Source organism: Uloborus diversus, chromosome 3, assembly GCF_026930045.1.
Source record: "Uloborus diversus isolate 005 chromosome 3, Udiv.v.3.1, whole genome shotgun sequence".
NCBI lineage: Eukaryota > Metazoa > Arthropoda > Arachnida > Araneae > Uloboridae > Uloborus > Uloborus diversus.
In genome coordinates, this window is record NC_072733.1 from 174,929,241 (window position 1) to 174,944,580 (window position 15,340).

At 33.3% G+C, this 15,340-nt stretch overlaps 1 protein-coding gene across 4 annotated transcripts in view; it reads right to left on the reverse strand.

Annotated features, from left to right (window-relative positions):
• LOC129218381 (palmitoyltransferase ZDHHC16-like) overlaps window positions 1-14,865 on the reverse strand; it is a 53,723-nt gene extending 38,858 nt beyond the window's left edge. For 2 of the 4 annotated variants that reach the window (XM_054852626.1, XM_054852623.1), the window contains exons 1-3: window positions 14,740-14,834; window positions 547-1,246; window positions 147-338 (exon numbers count right to left, since the gene is read on the reverse strand). In XM_054852626.1, coding sequence (XP_054708601.1) covers window positions 147-338; window positions 547-741 — 387 coding nt within the window. In that variant the 5' untranslated portion in view covers window positions 742-1,246; window positions 14,740-14,834. Of the gene's footprint in view, window positions 1-146; window positions 339-546; window positions 1,247-14,730 lie in introns of all 4 variants that reach the window. The other 2 variants (XM_054852624.1, XM_054852625.1) reach the window with 2 other exon arrangements.
• Between the last annotated feature and the right edge of the window lie 475 nt (window positions 14,866-15,340).

A 15,340-nucleotide genomic window follows, 5' to 3' on the forward strand; every position in this document is an offset into this window, starting at 1 on the left:
AGAATGATTAATTAACTAGGACAATTGTCCCTACTCTCTCTCCCTTAAATCCATGCTTGTTTGGGCATGGAGAGAGGATTTGATGTACTTCTCAAACATTTGGGAGGATGAGAACACATTATTACTTATACAAAATGTTTACTTACTTGAGGTGGAAATCCAGGTCCAGTAACAAAAGCCATATAATAATAAAACACCACATTCAGTAGAATCCAGTGTCCAACGACTAATGCTAATGTTAAAATATATGTGTCTTGTTTCAAATAAAATGGTAGTCCAACTGCATATGCAATAATTATTATAGAAGAAGTCAGAATAATGACAGCAGCAACACAAATCTGAAATAAAAATTGAAATTTAACTAAAACCTAGCTCATTATGCAAGATCTATGTAAAAAGTACATACATTGATTTGAAAATTGACCAATAAAATTTTTATAACTATATTGTCATTATATTATAACTTTGAATTCTAAAAGGACTTAAAATGAATTTCAATAAGTAAAACAAGACATAAATAATAAACTTTAAAAAGAAAATACTTACAGGTCCCAAAATTTTAGTGAAATGATCCACAAACCAAAACATTGGTTCCATACAAGTGTCTCCAACATAGTATCGATCAGCAAAATCATTGTAAAATAATGAAATGAGACAAATTTTCAGCAGAAAATATTTGAAATAAACCTTGTCAAAAAGATACTTTATGCAGGATGGAATTTTCCAAGTCAAGGGAGGCATATCTACGATTATTGTAAATTTCTCCAAAAATAATCATTTTATAAAAATGCATTTCTTTCAGGATTTTTCACAGCTTTAGTTTCAACCATCTTGAGATAAAAAGGAATTTTGCATTAAATGAGTTTCATTGCACACAATGAAAATTTGTGATGATTTATTTTATATAAATATTAACTCTTCTACATTTGGAAATATGAAAGAGTATTTGAAAAAGCAACAGCTAGATCTATTTCCTAGAGTTAATGTGTCTTCTTTCATTTTATAGTTTTGTAACAGGAAATTATGGTCTTTGCTCAGAATGGATCAAGGTAACAAGAATAATAGAGTTAGAGAGAGAATAAAATACATTGTGTTTCAAAATATATAACTATCAAGGAAAAAACTTGAAATGAAATAGTATAGCTGAAGCTCTAGTAGGAATAATATCCTATAGCTCTGCCCCTCTTTAAATTCGACACAGGAATAGACAGGGAGTAGTTTCTTCTGTTAGTGATAATTTCCTCTCCTAAGAAACAAATATTTTTATTACAACCTCAGTTTTATAAATGAATGCTCACATTAATTAATTCAACAGTATCACAACAAAAATGGCATAAAAACTGATTACAAATAAAAATACTTAGTGATAAAGATAATGAAGGTTTAAAGGCTATCTTTAAAATGCAAACAACATTAAACAGTAAGTTACCACCCCTAAGCCGGGGTTAAGGCAGAACTACATCTATACTAATAAAGCTGAAGAGTTTGTTTGTTTGTACGCGCTAATCTCAGGAACTACTGGTTCAAACTGAAAAATTCTTTTTGTGCTGAATGGTCCATTTATTGAGAAAGACCATAAGCTATAATTTACATTGATATTTTAATTAGAGAAAAGGTTCTTCAATGTGTTTTATGTCATTTTTAGTAGTTTTTACCCCACAGACCCCGCATCAATAGCACCAGAAAAAAAAATTGTACTAAAATGTAGAAAATTTAATTTTAAGCATGATAAAAAAAATTTTTTTTGCAGATCGAGTCATTTCTGTATTTTTTATGAATTTTTGAAAAAAACCTTTATTTGGTATTTTTTCCTGGGTTTAATTTTTTGTAAACTCATCCTGCAAAAAGCCCCGACAACCACAGCCTTTCACTAGATTACCGAAATAGATCCCAAAGCTCCAATGATAGGACTACAGTAAAACCTTGCTACAACGATATTTTGGGGGCCAAAGAAATATATTGCTGTAGAGGGATGTATTGTTATATCGAGGCCCTACATATTTCAGAAATACCAGAGGATTTTTTTTTTATCACTACCTAGTATACACTACCTAGGTATAAATGTATTTGGGTGATTCTCCGAAATCCTAACAATATTATATCTCAGGAGCCTAATGCAAGCATTGTTTGGTCAAGATTTTTTTTTTCGTTTTTTCAATAGGACTAGTCAACAGAAAAGAACTTTTTGTCTGCATCCTGGTTTTAAATAGTCGATTTCTACTAATTTTGGGTCGAGAAAAACGAATACAGGAATGGATTTTTTTTTAAATTAGCTCTTGTTTTCAAGATGAAGAAGCACAACAGCCACATATTGATTTGAAGGTAAGGTTAAAAAGGAAAAAAAGCCCTGTGCAATAAATGTTTTGAAATCGGCCCTATTTTTATTAAAGGATGCTTATTTTTGGGAAAGCAATGGTTGCTTTTGGCTTATTGCTGTAAACGCTTCATTTTCAATTGCTTTTTGTACGTCAAAGAAGGACTATCTCTTGTAATAGTTCAGCAGCATTTGGTGAGCATTAACTCAGCCCAATGACTTTGATATATGCAGTCCATTGTAAAGATATCTCAGTGAAACCTTTCCTCTTGCTCACTGCTCATAACTTTGATTTTTAAGCAAAATATCCTGGAAGAAGTGAACAAAACAGAGTTTCAGAGAAGCATCATTCATGAATGGTCACAGAACTTCACTTGGGATTGTTTGATCAACTGTTTTTAGTTCTCATCTTTTCTGCTGCTTAGAAATACTTGTGATACACCCTTGAAGGCTTCTTGGGTGTTTTCTTCTCCCCTCGCATTTTTTTTTTGTTCTCCTCTCTCCTTAACCTTAGCTTCAATATATCTTGGAAATTTCCCTCTAAGGTGTTGGAAAATTGTCTTTGTTCACAGCTTTTACAAAGTTCTTCATTATCCCAGCAGAATGAGCATGGGTGGAAGCAGAAATGGGTGGATCTACTAGAGGCTGAATTCGTGCATTTCTCTTCCCAGAATTAAAATTTCTTGAAGTCCATTTCGGTGTTCATGTAGTGAGATTTTCTATGCCAACCAGGGGTCGAAGTTTAGAAGGCAGTCAGTCCCATGGGGAGTGAACCTATCTGCCAGGAAAAAAGAGCATTAGTGAGAATTCACTATCCTACTTGGCTCTGTATCTTGAAAAACTAGAGCTAATCTCAACTTTCTTTGGTGATTTTCGTATTTAGCGAGGCAAAATACTTTGGAAATAACTACTTTTGAGCCGGATGCATTTTTGGTGTTGACTAGTGTAGTTAGAAAATACTTTTCTGATGTTATTCCATTCTTCCTATACATAAACAATAACTCACTTATTTTTTCCTACAAAATTTTTTGAATAACCGGAAAGTCACTCTTTTGGTGTGTCCCCATTCGTTTTTCAAGTATGCTTAAATTACTTAAAAATGTTATATGAACATTCCACAAATTTAATGAGTAGTACTAAATAACGCTTACTTAAAGGTGTAAACTAACATCCTTGAACTAAATTTAATTATTTAATTAACCAAGGTACGTCATTTTAAAGTTTGTCCCCATGTTTCATGTCATTCTCCTCTCCTCGGTATGAGTTCAATTATTATAGATTTAAAAAAACAGACTTTTAATTGGAGATACTTCAACCCTGTTTATTATCACCATTTTGTTGGATTCCTTGAGCATTTTGTTAAGATGATTTGTCTGCTGTTTTCACTAAAACTTTGAAGTTCAAAAATGGGTATAACATTTTTAATACCTCTTACAGTGGTGAAAAGGAATAAGTACACAATAAGCAGTAAGTCTGTCAAAAAAAAAAAAAAAACGAAAAAAAGGGGCAAAAGTTGATAAAATAGGATATTTTTCATTATTTAAAAACAAATTATTGTAATAAAGGGGGGTTGAAAATTTAAAAAAAAATCGTTTTACGGGAGTTTATTGCTATAGAGAATATCGCAATATTGAGAGAAAGATAACATTAATTCGTACGCGAGTTCACCAGGACCACGAAATATTATCGCAGTGGAGGGATTACCGTTTTATCGGATAACGTTGTAGCGAGGTTTTACTGTAGTATTCTACAACTGACTCCTTTAGGCGTTCTACGGGTATCAGTAGCAGGAATACTCCAATAACATTCTTTCTCCGGAGTGCTTCTGGAGCGAGCGTGTTTTCGCGCATGCCTGTATTTGTTATTGCAACACCATTTCCGATCTCCATATTTTTGGCTGCAGGTGGTGACTTCGCGATCCGTTAAAATCCGAGATGTTTGAAAATTAGTTAAAAGTTACTTATTTGCTTTGGTTTTATTGTTTAATGGAAATATACTTTTTTTTTTTCAGTTTCGAATCTTTTTTAGATTTGTTATGAATTTGTATTTTCTTGCAGGAGGATATTTCTTATGTTTACATTTGTTTGGGCGAGTGTTTTTTTACTGATGAATTGTCAAGTAAAGAAAATAAATGCTATGTTTCTTCATCCTTTTGAAGAAACTAAGAAGAAGAGAGCGCAAAGAACAATACTAGTTGAGTTACGATTTTTATGAGAAATTGTAATTAAATTCTCTTCAATGTTGAAACTCTGCTGGCATCTACTTCTTCAGTTGGGCATGAAAAAAAGCCAGTGAGTAAACTTTTTTGACATTCACTATACTTACTAAATCTTAAATCTTAGTTATGTGCTATTTAAAAGTATTTGCTAACATTGTAATTACTTGTTAAATATGTTGGTTGACATCAACCTCAATAAAGGATGTTTCATGAAGAGCTTCAATCTTTTAAAACATTTATGATTTTTTTTAAATCATAATTTCTATTTGAGTAGTGTTCCTCCTTCCCAGCCTCTCAAAGAACTTTCAACAAAGTAAGTATTAGATCATGTAAGCACATTATAAAATGCAATTGATTCATTAATAATTAACTTCAGACATAAGTTTTTTTTTTTTTTTTTGCCTTTAGAAAGATGTCTCAGAAAGTGTGCGGATCAAAAACCCCCTAAAAGCTTTATTATAAGATAACATTAGGAAAGTTTCTGGATCTAAAATCATCCAGAAACTATATTACAGTACCTGCCACTAATAAAATCACTGGATTATAAAATCAGTAGCTTTTTAAAATTAAATCTGGAAGAACAGAATCACTGCAATACAAAAACATGCTAAAACCATCCTTTAATAAAATCACTATCGCTGTTTATAAAATCAAGCTTTTGGCTATCATACGTAAACAATTCATAAATAAGCACCAAAAAGTGAAGGAATTTGTCCCAGAAGATGAGGAACTCTCAGTTCCAAATTTGAGTTTTCAATGGATGTCAGAATAGGGCTTGTTGATATAGAACACACCAGAGCAAAGAGGAAAATACAATGTTAACCGTTACAAAACACTTCGTTAACTCTCAAACAATATTGAAACAACAATACACCAATATTTTAAGACTCTTCTGCAAACATAAAAGAATGTTCCTCATGTTTTGACAACTGTATTTGAAATACTTAAAACAAAAATAAATGAAGTGATTCATTTCGTTTTGAGAGTACTAAAACTTCAAAGCCTTTCATTTTTTAAAAAAATGTAAGTATGCCAGTTTATAACATCAGCCGCTTTATAAAATCAAATGTCCTCAGAACGAATGTGATTTTAATAAGCGGCAGGCACTGTATAAGTTATCAGTAAGATGGTATCAGTGGGAGTTTCTGGATCAATAGTCATCCAGAAAATGTATCATAAGATACCAATAGGATCGTTTCTGGACTAGGATGAAAATGATTATCCAGAAACTATATTATAAGATTCGTGTAAGAAACTTTCCGGATTTTCCGGATGCTGTATTATAAGGTATTAGTAGGAGAGTTTCTGGATCAATAGTCATCCAGATACTGTATTATAAGATAACGCTGGGATTATTTCTGGATTAAAATTGTCCAAAAGACATCCTTAGGATAGTTTTCGGACAAAAGATGTGTTTTTGTCCATCCTACAATTTTCCTAATACTATCCAAAAGTGACAGATGAAGGATGTCTTTTGGATGAAAGCAGGAGTGTACTTTTTGACAAAGTTATGACAGGTGTAGGAGCATTATCGGATAGCCAGCAACATAGCTAGATAATGTAGACGCATGCGTGCACGCCATGCGCGGATACATTTGTTGCTGTACAGATACATTTGCTGTCAATATGTACTTCACTCAAAATTTTTTAATTTATATCCATATTAAACAATTGTTATCTTGAAATTTTGTAGATAGATTAATGAAATTAATCTCTTGCTTTCATGGATGAGACTGAAAGTACAATAAGCATTGCAATACTGAAAATTTTACCTACCCACTGTATATTTTTAAAAATACTTGCAGATAGTTCTGAGATGTGTGCGCAGATACTTTACATTTTTATCTTACTATGGCCAACAGATGTCAGATTATCCTGAAGATGATATCCGCAGGAGTCTTTAAGGATATCATTGTGTTGTTAGGGAGTATAAAGGCCTCTTTTCTAAAATTTAACTAGCTAATAATAAAAACATTTCACTTTCTTAAGAAAAAAAAGTTTTCAAAAATGTGCAATAGTTTTTTTCTACAATGTGGAGCACAGCACGACTTCCAAGTATATCCAAAGTTTTAGCTATCTTAAATTTACGATGGTCATTATGTCAAGGCAATGACGTCATGGCTACCTAATCCAACAGCACAGCGCTTGCTTTAGCTTCTTTTTCCCCCACATTTAGGGATTTTATTCATTTCTCTTCCCACCACACATATATTTTGCTGTTATTTAAAGTTACATATTTGTGTGCATTTGATTCAACAAAAGCAGTGAGTTTTTTCTTATCTTTTACACACTATGGGGGAATAGAGAGGTTTTTTTTTTTTTGTGCTTTTTTAATTAAATAAAGAGCGTGTTTTTTTGCATGTTCTTTGTTTTATATTTATAGAAAAGATTGTTAATTACCATCAGAGGTAGGCATGCATAGATCGTATAGATAGATAAATATAAAGGTTGATGAGGATGCGGCATTTTTTAATTCAACAAACTTCCTTTAAATTCTTAACACGGGCATCACCGTGCGGTTATTGCTAATGTAATACAATGATAGCATGGTTTATCATATTCCAAGAGTGCAGTTTCGTTCTTGTTCGGACTTGTGCAAGTTTTAGGGGGTTGGTAATTTAGTGCTTAATAACTGAGATTTTCAATTAACGAGTTGAACAGCACCATGTCTGCGAACTCTCACTGGTGAGAAGTTTACTTAATCAACTAGTAGGTTGGACCTCTCAGCTTTGATGAAATTACATCTACCTCCAGCAGTGGTGGTGGTGCTAGGCGTCGGCAACTGCCGATAGCCTCGCAAAATTCTCAGAAGTTTTAAGACATTTCCATGCTTTCGATTGAAGCTCTTATTAAATACAACAGACAGAAAAGTAATCAAAATAGTGCATGAAGGGGAGACTGCACAGAGCTAGCCTGAGCAAATGTGGGGCCCGATTGTAGAATTCTGAGGGGGTCTTTTACAAAGTGATTTTACAACTGAGCAGGCCCAGATCGTCGATTTTTCCGACGCGGGCAAAGATTTGAAACTGTCGCAATTATCCGTCTTTCTTCAAGTTTCTACATCATGTTTCATTTATTTTATTTCTTGAAAAAATTAATGATAAAAATTTGTTTTAAAAAGAAATTTTTTAATTAAAAATATTCAATAGTTACAGCTTATTGATCAGCCAGCTCTACTCCCTCCACCCCATCCTATTTCTTTTCTTTTTTCCTAGTTCGTTTTAAAATAAGAAAATATTCAAAATGTGGCTCCTCCGAACTCCCCCCCCCCACACATATCAAAAGCATTATGGAATATCTGAAATTTCTTTTCCAAATCTTCAATTTCACGATATTTCCAGCTAAAAGCCCCCGAATACTCAACAACATTGAAAATCACTTAAAATTGCCTTTTTATAGCTTTACTTTTAAAAATTAATGAGCCTAATATTACAAAATATGGCCTTACAATCCCGTTTTTAAGGCTTTAATTTCAGAAAATATTCGGGCAAGGGTCCTCTTACCGCCTTTCTTTTATATAATAAACAATTAGGTTTTTTAAACTGCATTAACAAAAAGTTTTGGGGAATGGCTCCTGAATATAAAATATTGCTCAAGTTTTTAGAACCATAATTTTCAAAATCTCCTTTCAAGAACCTCCCTCCGGTAAAATCTTCAAAGTCTGTCTAAAATTCTGTTTTTTAAACTTCAATTTCGAGAACTTGCAAGGGAGAGAAGGAATTGATTTAAAGACCCATTTCAAAAAGAATCAATCGGGGACAATCTCTGACCCTAAGTCAATAAACATGGTATTTTATTGCGTTTTTAAGGCTTCAATTTTTAGAAATTTCTGCTGAGACCCCTGTACCTTTTTTCCCCTAACACCAACAAAGAACGCCTAAAATGGGGTTTTTAATACAAATTTCAAAATTTTTACAGGGGAGAGCGCCCGGACCCCCTTTTCTATCAGGTCATTTTCCCCTTTCAATGTGTCACCCCATCCCCCCAGCCAGGGGCGTGCTTAGAATTTTAGCAGCCCTGTGCAAAACATGTTTCAATAGTCGATAAATAATTATTTTTGTTATTTATTCTCTCCTAAAACATAACACATTTCATTACCACACACTACAACCCGCACCAACCTCAGCACATAAAAATCTACAATTATTTTGACATTTTATTATAAAATTGCTATATTATGTGAATTAAAAAAAAAGAAAAAAAGAAACAGAGGCAACAAAATTTGCCGAAAACAAACATTTATTTTGAAAAATGAAAAATTTAGGGACAAATAAATTACGATATTCATTTAAAAAAAAAATCCACTGAAGATTAACTTTTCTAGTTTTTTTGAGCAGTAAATCAATCAATTAAGTATGAAAAATCTAAAAAAATACATAAATCATTTTCAATCGATATTACTGCTAGAGCATTAAGACGAGCATTAGTCATAGTTGATCTTAAATATGTTTCAATTAATTTAAGTTTTGAGAATGATAACAATTACAACATTTGGTTAAGCATCTTGGAAACTCTTTTCAAACAAATATTTAAGTGTATCTAGTGTTGAAGTTAAAGTTTCTGGAATGAAATCTACAAGAACTTTTAACTATGTGTATAAAATCAGTTCCATTCACTTCGTCTAACTCCAATGCCAAGTTATTGCAATTAGTTATTAAGTCATGCTCTTCCAAAGTTTTTGGAAGAGCGATAATTTCTTTCTGTATCATGAATTGGCTTATTATTTGACTAGTAAGAAAATTTTTTCTTTACACTTCTTCTACGAAGAGATGTCGCAGGAAAAATATTGGCTGAACTTAACTATTTTTCAAATACGAAAGTGGTCAATTAAGAAAGAGAGCCTTACATTCTTTTTTTTTTTCAGTGGAGGGAGAAAGGAAGTTGGATTTACAGAAACACAATTTGCTAGCTATATAAGTTAATTCGAGATTTTTATAAGTGATTAAAAAACTAATGTTAAAAATATGACATAAAATAGGGTTGCAAAGAAAATTTTTGGAATCCGAAAGAGGTGTAATTGTTGAAAAAAGTCTCTTATCCAAACTGAATTTTTTTCTGGCCGGGGGGGGGGGGGGGGGGCGGGGAGGGAGGTATGAAATACGAAACTGAAATCTAACTTCAGAACAAGGTTTGGAAAAAGATTGAAAATAATTTTTGTCCTTTTTGCGCCTTTTCACTTACTTTTACTACTAGCAATTACAGAAGCAAATGGCACACGAAGAAAATATGTGCATACATTAAAATAAAAACAATATTTTATACTGGCCATAAGCTAGAGTCAAAACAATGACAGTGTGATGAAATATATCAAACGTTGCAAACTGATCAACAAAAATCCGTAACACTAAAGGAATTTATTGCATGATAATTTACGATTTTCTCACTAAAATTAAAAATTTCTCTTGAAAGTAAAAATGAAAATAAATAAAAATATATCAAAAGACAAATCTTCTCTCTTTTATCTTTTCAGAAGACATTCGTGAACACTAAGTGGCACTATGTCACACAGAAATATTTTATTCTCTTTTAACATTTTAGAGGCCCCTAATCTTCAAAGCTAGCAAACTGTGTGGCAGCACAGTTTGCCACCAACTAAGCCCCCACAACCAAAACAATTTCTTTTTGATTGCACTACAAGTCACAAAAAGTTTGTCATAGCAATTAAGAAGTGAATTGGGAACTCTTAAGTGCCAATAGTTAGTACAAATATTAATTCTATGAATTCAATTATTTGTCTGGAAATATTTTATGATTAAAAGGGCCTTGCAAAACTGCATTGCAGACGTCTACTTTTGTTCTTGCGCCGCCACTGACCTCCAGCACGTTTAATCCCTATTCCAGATTGATGAGTCCAAACAAGGACAAAATTGCAGTCTTTGAATGGAAGAACCAGGCTGTCCATATATTGCATGTAATGTAAAACATGTTTATTAAATGATAAATTTACTTTGCAACTAGGGATGCACTGGATATCCGGTAACTATCCGGTATCAGGCTGATTTTTTAACTATCCGGAACTACGAGGTATCCGATCCGGCAAGCCACTCCGAATCTGGATATCCGACAGTTTTTTGCAGGATATCCGGGCAGTTATCCGGTAAAAATGCGAGAGATATCCGGGGTTGATGTGGGGTTATCCGGTACCAAATGAGGGTTTAATTTTGAATTTACTTTTGCAAAAATTCCAGTTCAAGCTTTCACTGTTTCATAAACTTTTCGATGATGCTTTCTCTTTTAATTACTGCTTCAAAAACGACCATTCCTCTTCAAACCTAGCTTCTGGCATTCCCTTGCGTCGTCGTCCCCTCTCCTTCGCGAATCTGCTGACGGTATGTTGCCAATAATTTATCCCTCCCTCTCTCACTCTCTCTGCTTTAACACGCTGAAGTGAAAAGTCGACCTTGAAATGGTTCATATCAAAGCGCTTGAAGTTGGAGGAGTGGTCGTGTTGAAAATTAAAATACAGTCAAGTTCCGACTTGAGGGAGGAATGCATTCCACTACTACTCCTCTCGCGTAAGTTGAAATTTAGCGTAGTAGAAAAATGTATGAATTCTGATTTTTAGAAACACACTAAAAAATTTTAGGCGTTTGTAAACACCTCTCACACTATTTTGAACTATATATTACCGTTTCTTGCATAAAAAAAGCTGTATTATTCAACATAAAACTCTGTTACGATGTACAAAATTAATGGTCAATGGGAGAGAGACATGTAAATAAAACAATAATATAGTTACAGTGTATTAATAATTTAATAATGCACGCTTTGGTGCCATCATATCTCATGAACATTAAAACGAAGAATGAAAAAAACTAATGAAAAATGCAGAATAGTTGCACTGAAACAAAGCAATGTTTAGAGTAGTACGGTGTGGAAACTTCCGTTTTCAGTGATACTAAAAGGATGAAGAACCATCAAGAAACCAATATGTAGTGACTAATGACGTAGTCGATGTTTGTACCCAGCGCGCGCAGTTGTACAAACAAACTATTTTCGAAATTATGTTTGCTTGTATATTTCTACACATGCTAAAATCCTTTCATTGCATTCATTTATATCCAAAATTTTGTGTTGCGTTTGTATTTTTTCCATTTTTAGTTATCCCTAAAAGTTTTCTCCTCCTTTTTTCAATTATTCCACTTCCGTAAAAATGAGTTGAAATCTACCTCGAAAAAAATCATCCACAAAAAAAAAAAAAAAATCTCAGAACAAATGTACAATTCATTTTATTGAAAGCATGACACATTTTAGAGGAAGTAGAAGGGAGGATGGCAGATCGGGCAAGTGAAATTCGAATTCTCAGGCTTCAAATAATCTCTGCATCTTTAGAGAGAGTGAATCTTTGTTTTCTGGAATTAAAGTAAAATTTTCAGTTAATTATTTTAGCATAAGTTTATTAATTTGTTAACTGGGTTGCCCCCCTAGGGGGGGGGTGAGGGGTATTTTCTTTTTTTGGGGGGCTTTCTATTTGGGGGATATTTATGATTTTTAGGGGTGGGCCCTTGCTCTTAGGGGGGGGGCAACCCCTGTATTTAAGATGCTAATTTGCATCTTTAGAGAAAATGTACCTTTATTTCTGGAATTAAAGTAAAATTTTAAGTTGATTATTTAAGTTTATTTATTTTTTTCTTTTGAGTCAAACTGGCCCTGTTTTAATATTTTCTTTTTTAACTTGTATGTTAGGAAAATTTTACACGTGTATTATTTGTAATAAAAATGATTTCAAAGCAAAGTTTTATTTTTTGTTATTTCTAAATTGGAAACAAGAAAATATATTACTTTATGATGAAGTTTAAAAAAATTTCTACACCTCATGCAAATCTAATAACAAATACGACTCATTATACAACCTTTAAGATTTCAACTATGAATAATTAAAAGTTTAAACCATGTGTACATTACATACAGAACTAATTTTTGCCGAAAGTTTGTCTCTTTCGAAAAAATCTGTCGAAATAAAACAATATTTTAATGTTTCATTTTATATATAGCGCAATTCCTAAATTAAAATATAGAAGCTCTAAAAAAGTGCATTTGAATGTACTTAACATGTTTTTAAAGAAATGATATGTGGAACAAGTTTGATTTATTGTTTTGAAACGGCATTGTAGAAAAATATGCGAACATGCAATGCAATCGAAATGCGGGATATCCGAATCCCGCAGGTATGGGGGCATCGGATATCAGGTATCCAGCAAAATCGCTATCCGGTGCGTCCCTACTTGCAACAAACAAATTTATACAAATACAAATGTGACGACCAGCAACAGGCACTGGGCCCAGCTAGGCTGGTCCTAGTCAATTAATTAGTCCCCAATGAAGATCAATGGCCCTCTTAAAGCTATCCACTCCCTTGCTCATTACCACCTCTTCCGGTAAGCTATTCCAAGTGCCCACAACCCTGCTAAAGTAGTAGTTTTTCCTGATTTCCAAGTTAGCCTGAGATTTAAATAGCTTAAAACAATGACCCCTTGTCCTGCTTTCCCCGCAAAAATTTAATCCATTTACATCTTTCATTTTGATAAATTTAAATAACTGAATCATGTCCCCTCTGACTCTCCTTTGCTCCAGGCTATACATGTTAAGCCTATTAAGTCTGGTATCATAATCTAAATCTGAGAGTCCCCTTACTAATTTAGTTACCCTTCTTTGAACCCTTTCCAATACAAAAATATCTTTCTTCAGATAAGGCGACCAAAACTGAACAGCATACTCCAAATGAGGTCTTACTAAACTCCTATATAAAGGCAGAAGAACTTTCTTAGATTTGTTTGAAATAGATCTATTGATGAACCCAAGCATTTTGTTGGCTTTGTTACTAGCAATACTGCACTGTTGACTAAACTTGAAGTCCTGATTTATAAACACACCCAGATCCATAACATTTTCTGCCTGATTTATGACTGAACCCTGTAAACGATATCTCATACGCTTATTTCCATGACCTACGTGTAGCACTTGACATTTCCCTACATTAACTGCCATACCCCATTTATCTGCCCACTTAGTAATATGATCTAAATCCTCTTGCAGCTGTTTTACTTGTTCTTCATTTTCGACAATCCCCATAACTTTTACATCGTCAGCAAAACAATTCATGCTTCCAGAAATATTTTCATTGATGTCATTCATAAATATAATAAACAAAAGAGGCCCTAAAACTGATCCCTGAGGAACCCCACTTAAAACATCACTCCAATTAGAATGATTTCCTCTCACAACTACTCTTTGCTTCCTACCAGTAAGCCAATTTCTAACCCAAAGTAAAGTTTTTCCTCCTATTCCAATGTCAGCTAACTTGCTGAGAAGAGCAACATGCGGTACCTTGTCAAAAGCTTTTTGAAAATCAATATAAACAACATCCACACATTTTTTGTTATCTAAAGCTGAGGTAACCTTGTCGTAGAAATGCAATAAATTAGTAGTACAGGATTTACCTTTCCTGAAACCATACTGCAAACTAGTCAACAGACTATTAGTCTCTAAGAACATCATGATCTTAATTTTGATCAAAGTTTCGAAAATCTTACAAATCACCGAAGTCAAACTTACAGGTCTATAATTCCCAGCAATACCTTTAGACCCCTTCTTGAAGAGTGGTGTTATGTTAGCCAGCTTCCAGTCCTCTGGCACCGTCCCCGAGTTATAAGAAGCATTGAAAATATTCAAAATAACATCCACTAATTCCTCTGCACATTCAACTAAAATTTTTGGATAAATATTATCTGGTCCCGGAGCTTTAGTTGCTTTAATCTTTTTCAAATGAAATAAAACCTCCTCCCTGGAAAATACAAAATCCTCAAGCTTTTATTTACTTTACTTACGAATAAAATCTCAACTATTCAACAAAAATGACAAATTAAAATTCATCATTATTAAAACATACATTTTTGCAGAGACAAAAAAAAAAAAAAGAAAAGAAAAGAAAAAAACATCGAATCCAGCATTGATTAATAGTTATTCTAGCATCTTTCTTGTAAATTTCAGATTTAAGGTATGTTGACTTTCAAAGGCAACTTCAAGCAATTTTCTTTTCTGATAAAATATGGATTTATTCACATAGCTCTTGAAGCTAGAAGAAAGTGTTTACTAACATATATGCAGCATAATGTGTACAATTTTATAACAAAAACATTAATTCTAGAAATGTCTTAAATGAAGCGAGGGAGAAAGTAATAAAATTCTCAATTCATACAAAAGTTACCATGGGAGATTGCATTCTTCAGTACATTGTAAAAGTTATACATAAAACAAAATGTTCACAAGAATCTCACTTTTCATTCGGCGACCGGGCCCATCATCATCGATGGGTCCATTGCGTAAACATAACTAGCGTCTAACCGTAGCTCGCAAAACTCGGGAAACCACTTCTGCGCGTGCCTGAATTTTGGCGTGCTTTAAGCTGTTTATTTTTGTAGGTCACGTGATTGGGCAGCGTCTAAAACCATAGCTGATCACAAACCGCTAGAAAGCACTTATGCGCATGCCTGAATTTTGGAGCGCGTTAAGCTGCTTCTTTTCGTTGGTCACTTATCCATGGAGTCCACCTAACGAACTGGGACTTTAGTATAACTTATCGCTGATTAATTTCATTGATATTTGCGTTCCAAGCATTTTATATTATGATATAAATTTTCTCGTTTTCATAACATTTTTAGTTACTGCTGCACTCCTATTAGTCATAGCGTGCCCTTTTAATCTGCAAGACCTTTATTTTCGCATCCGTGAGTTCTAGATGTATACTTCCAATAGGGAAGTTGCAACCTATTAAATGTTCATATTTTGGCTATTGGATATTGTTAATT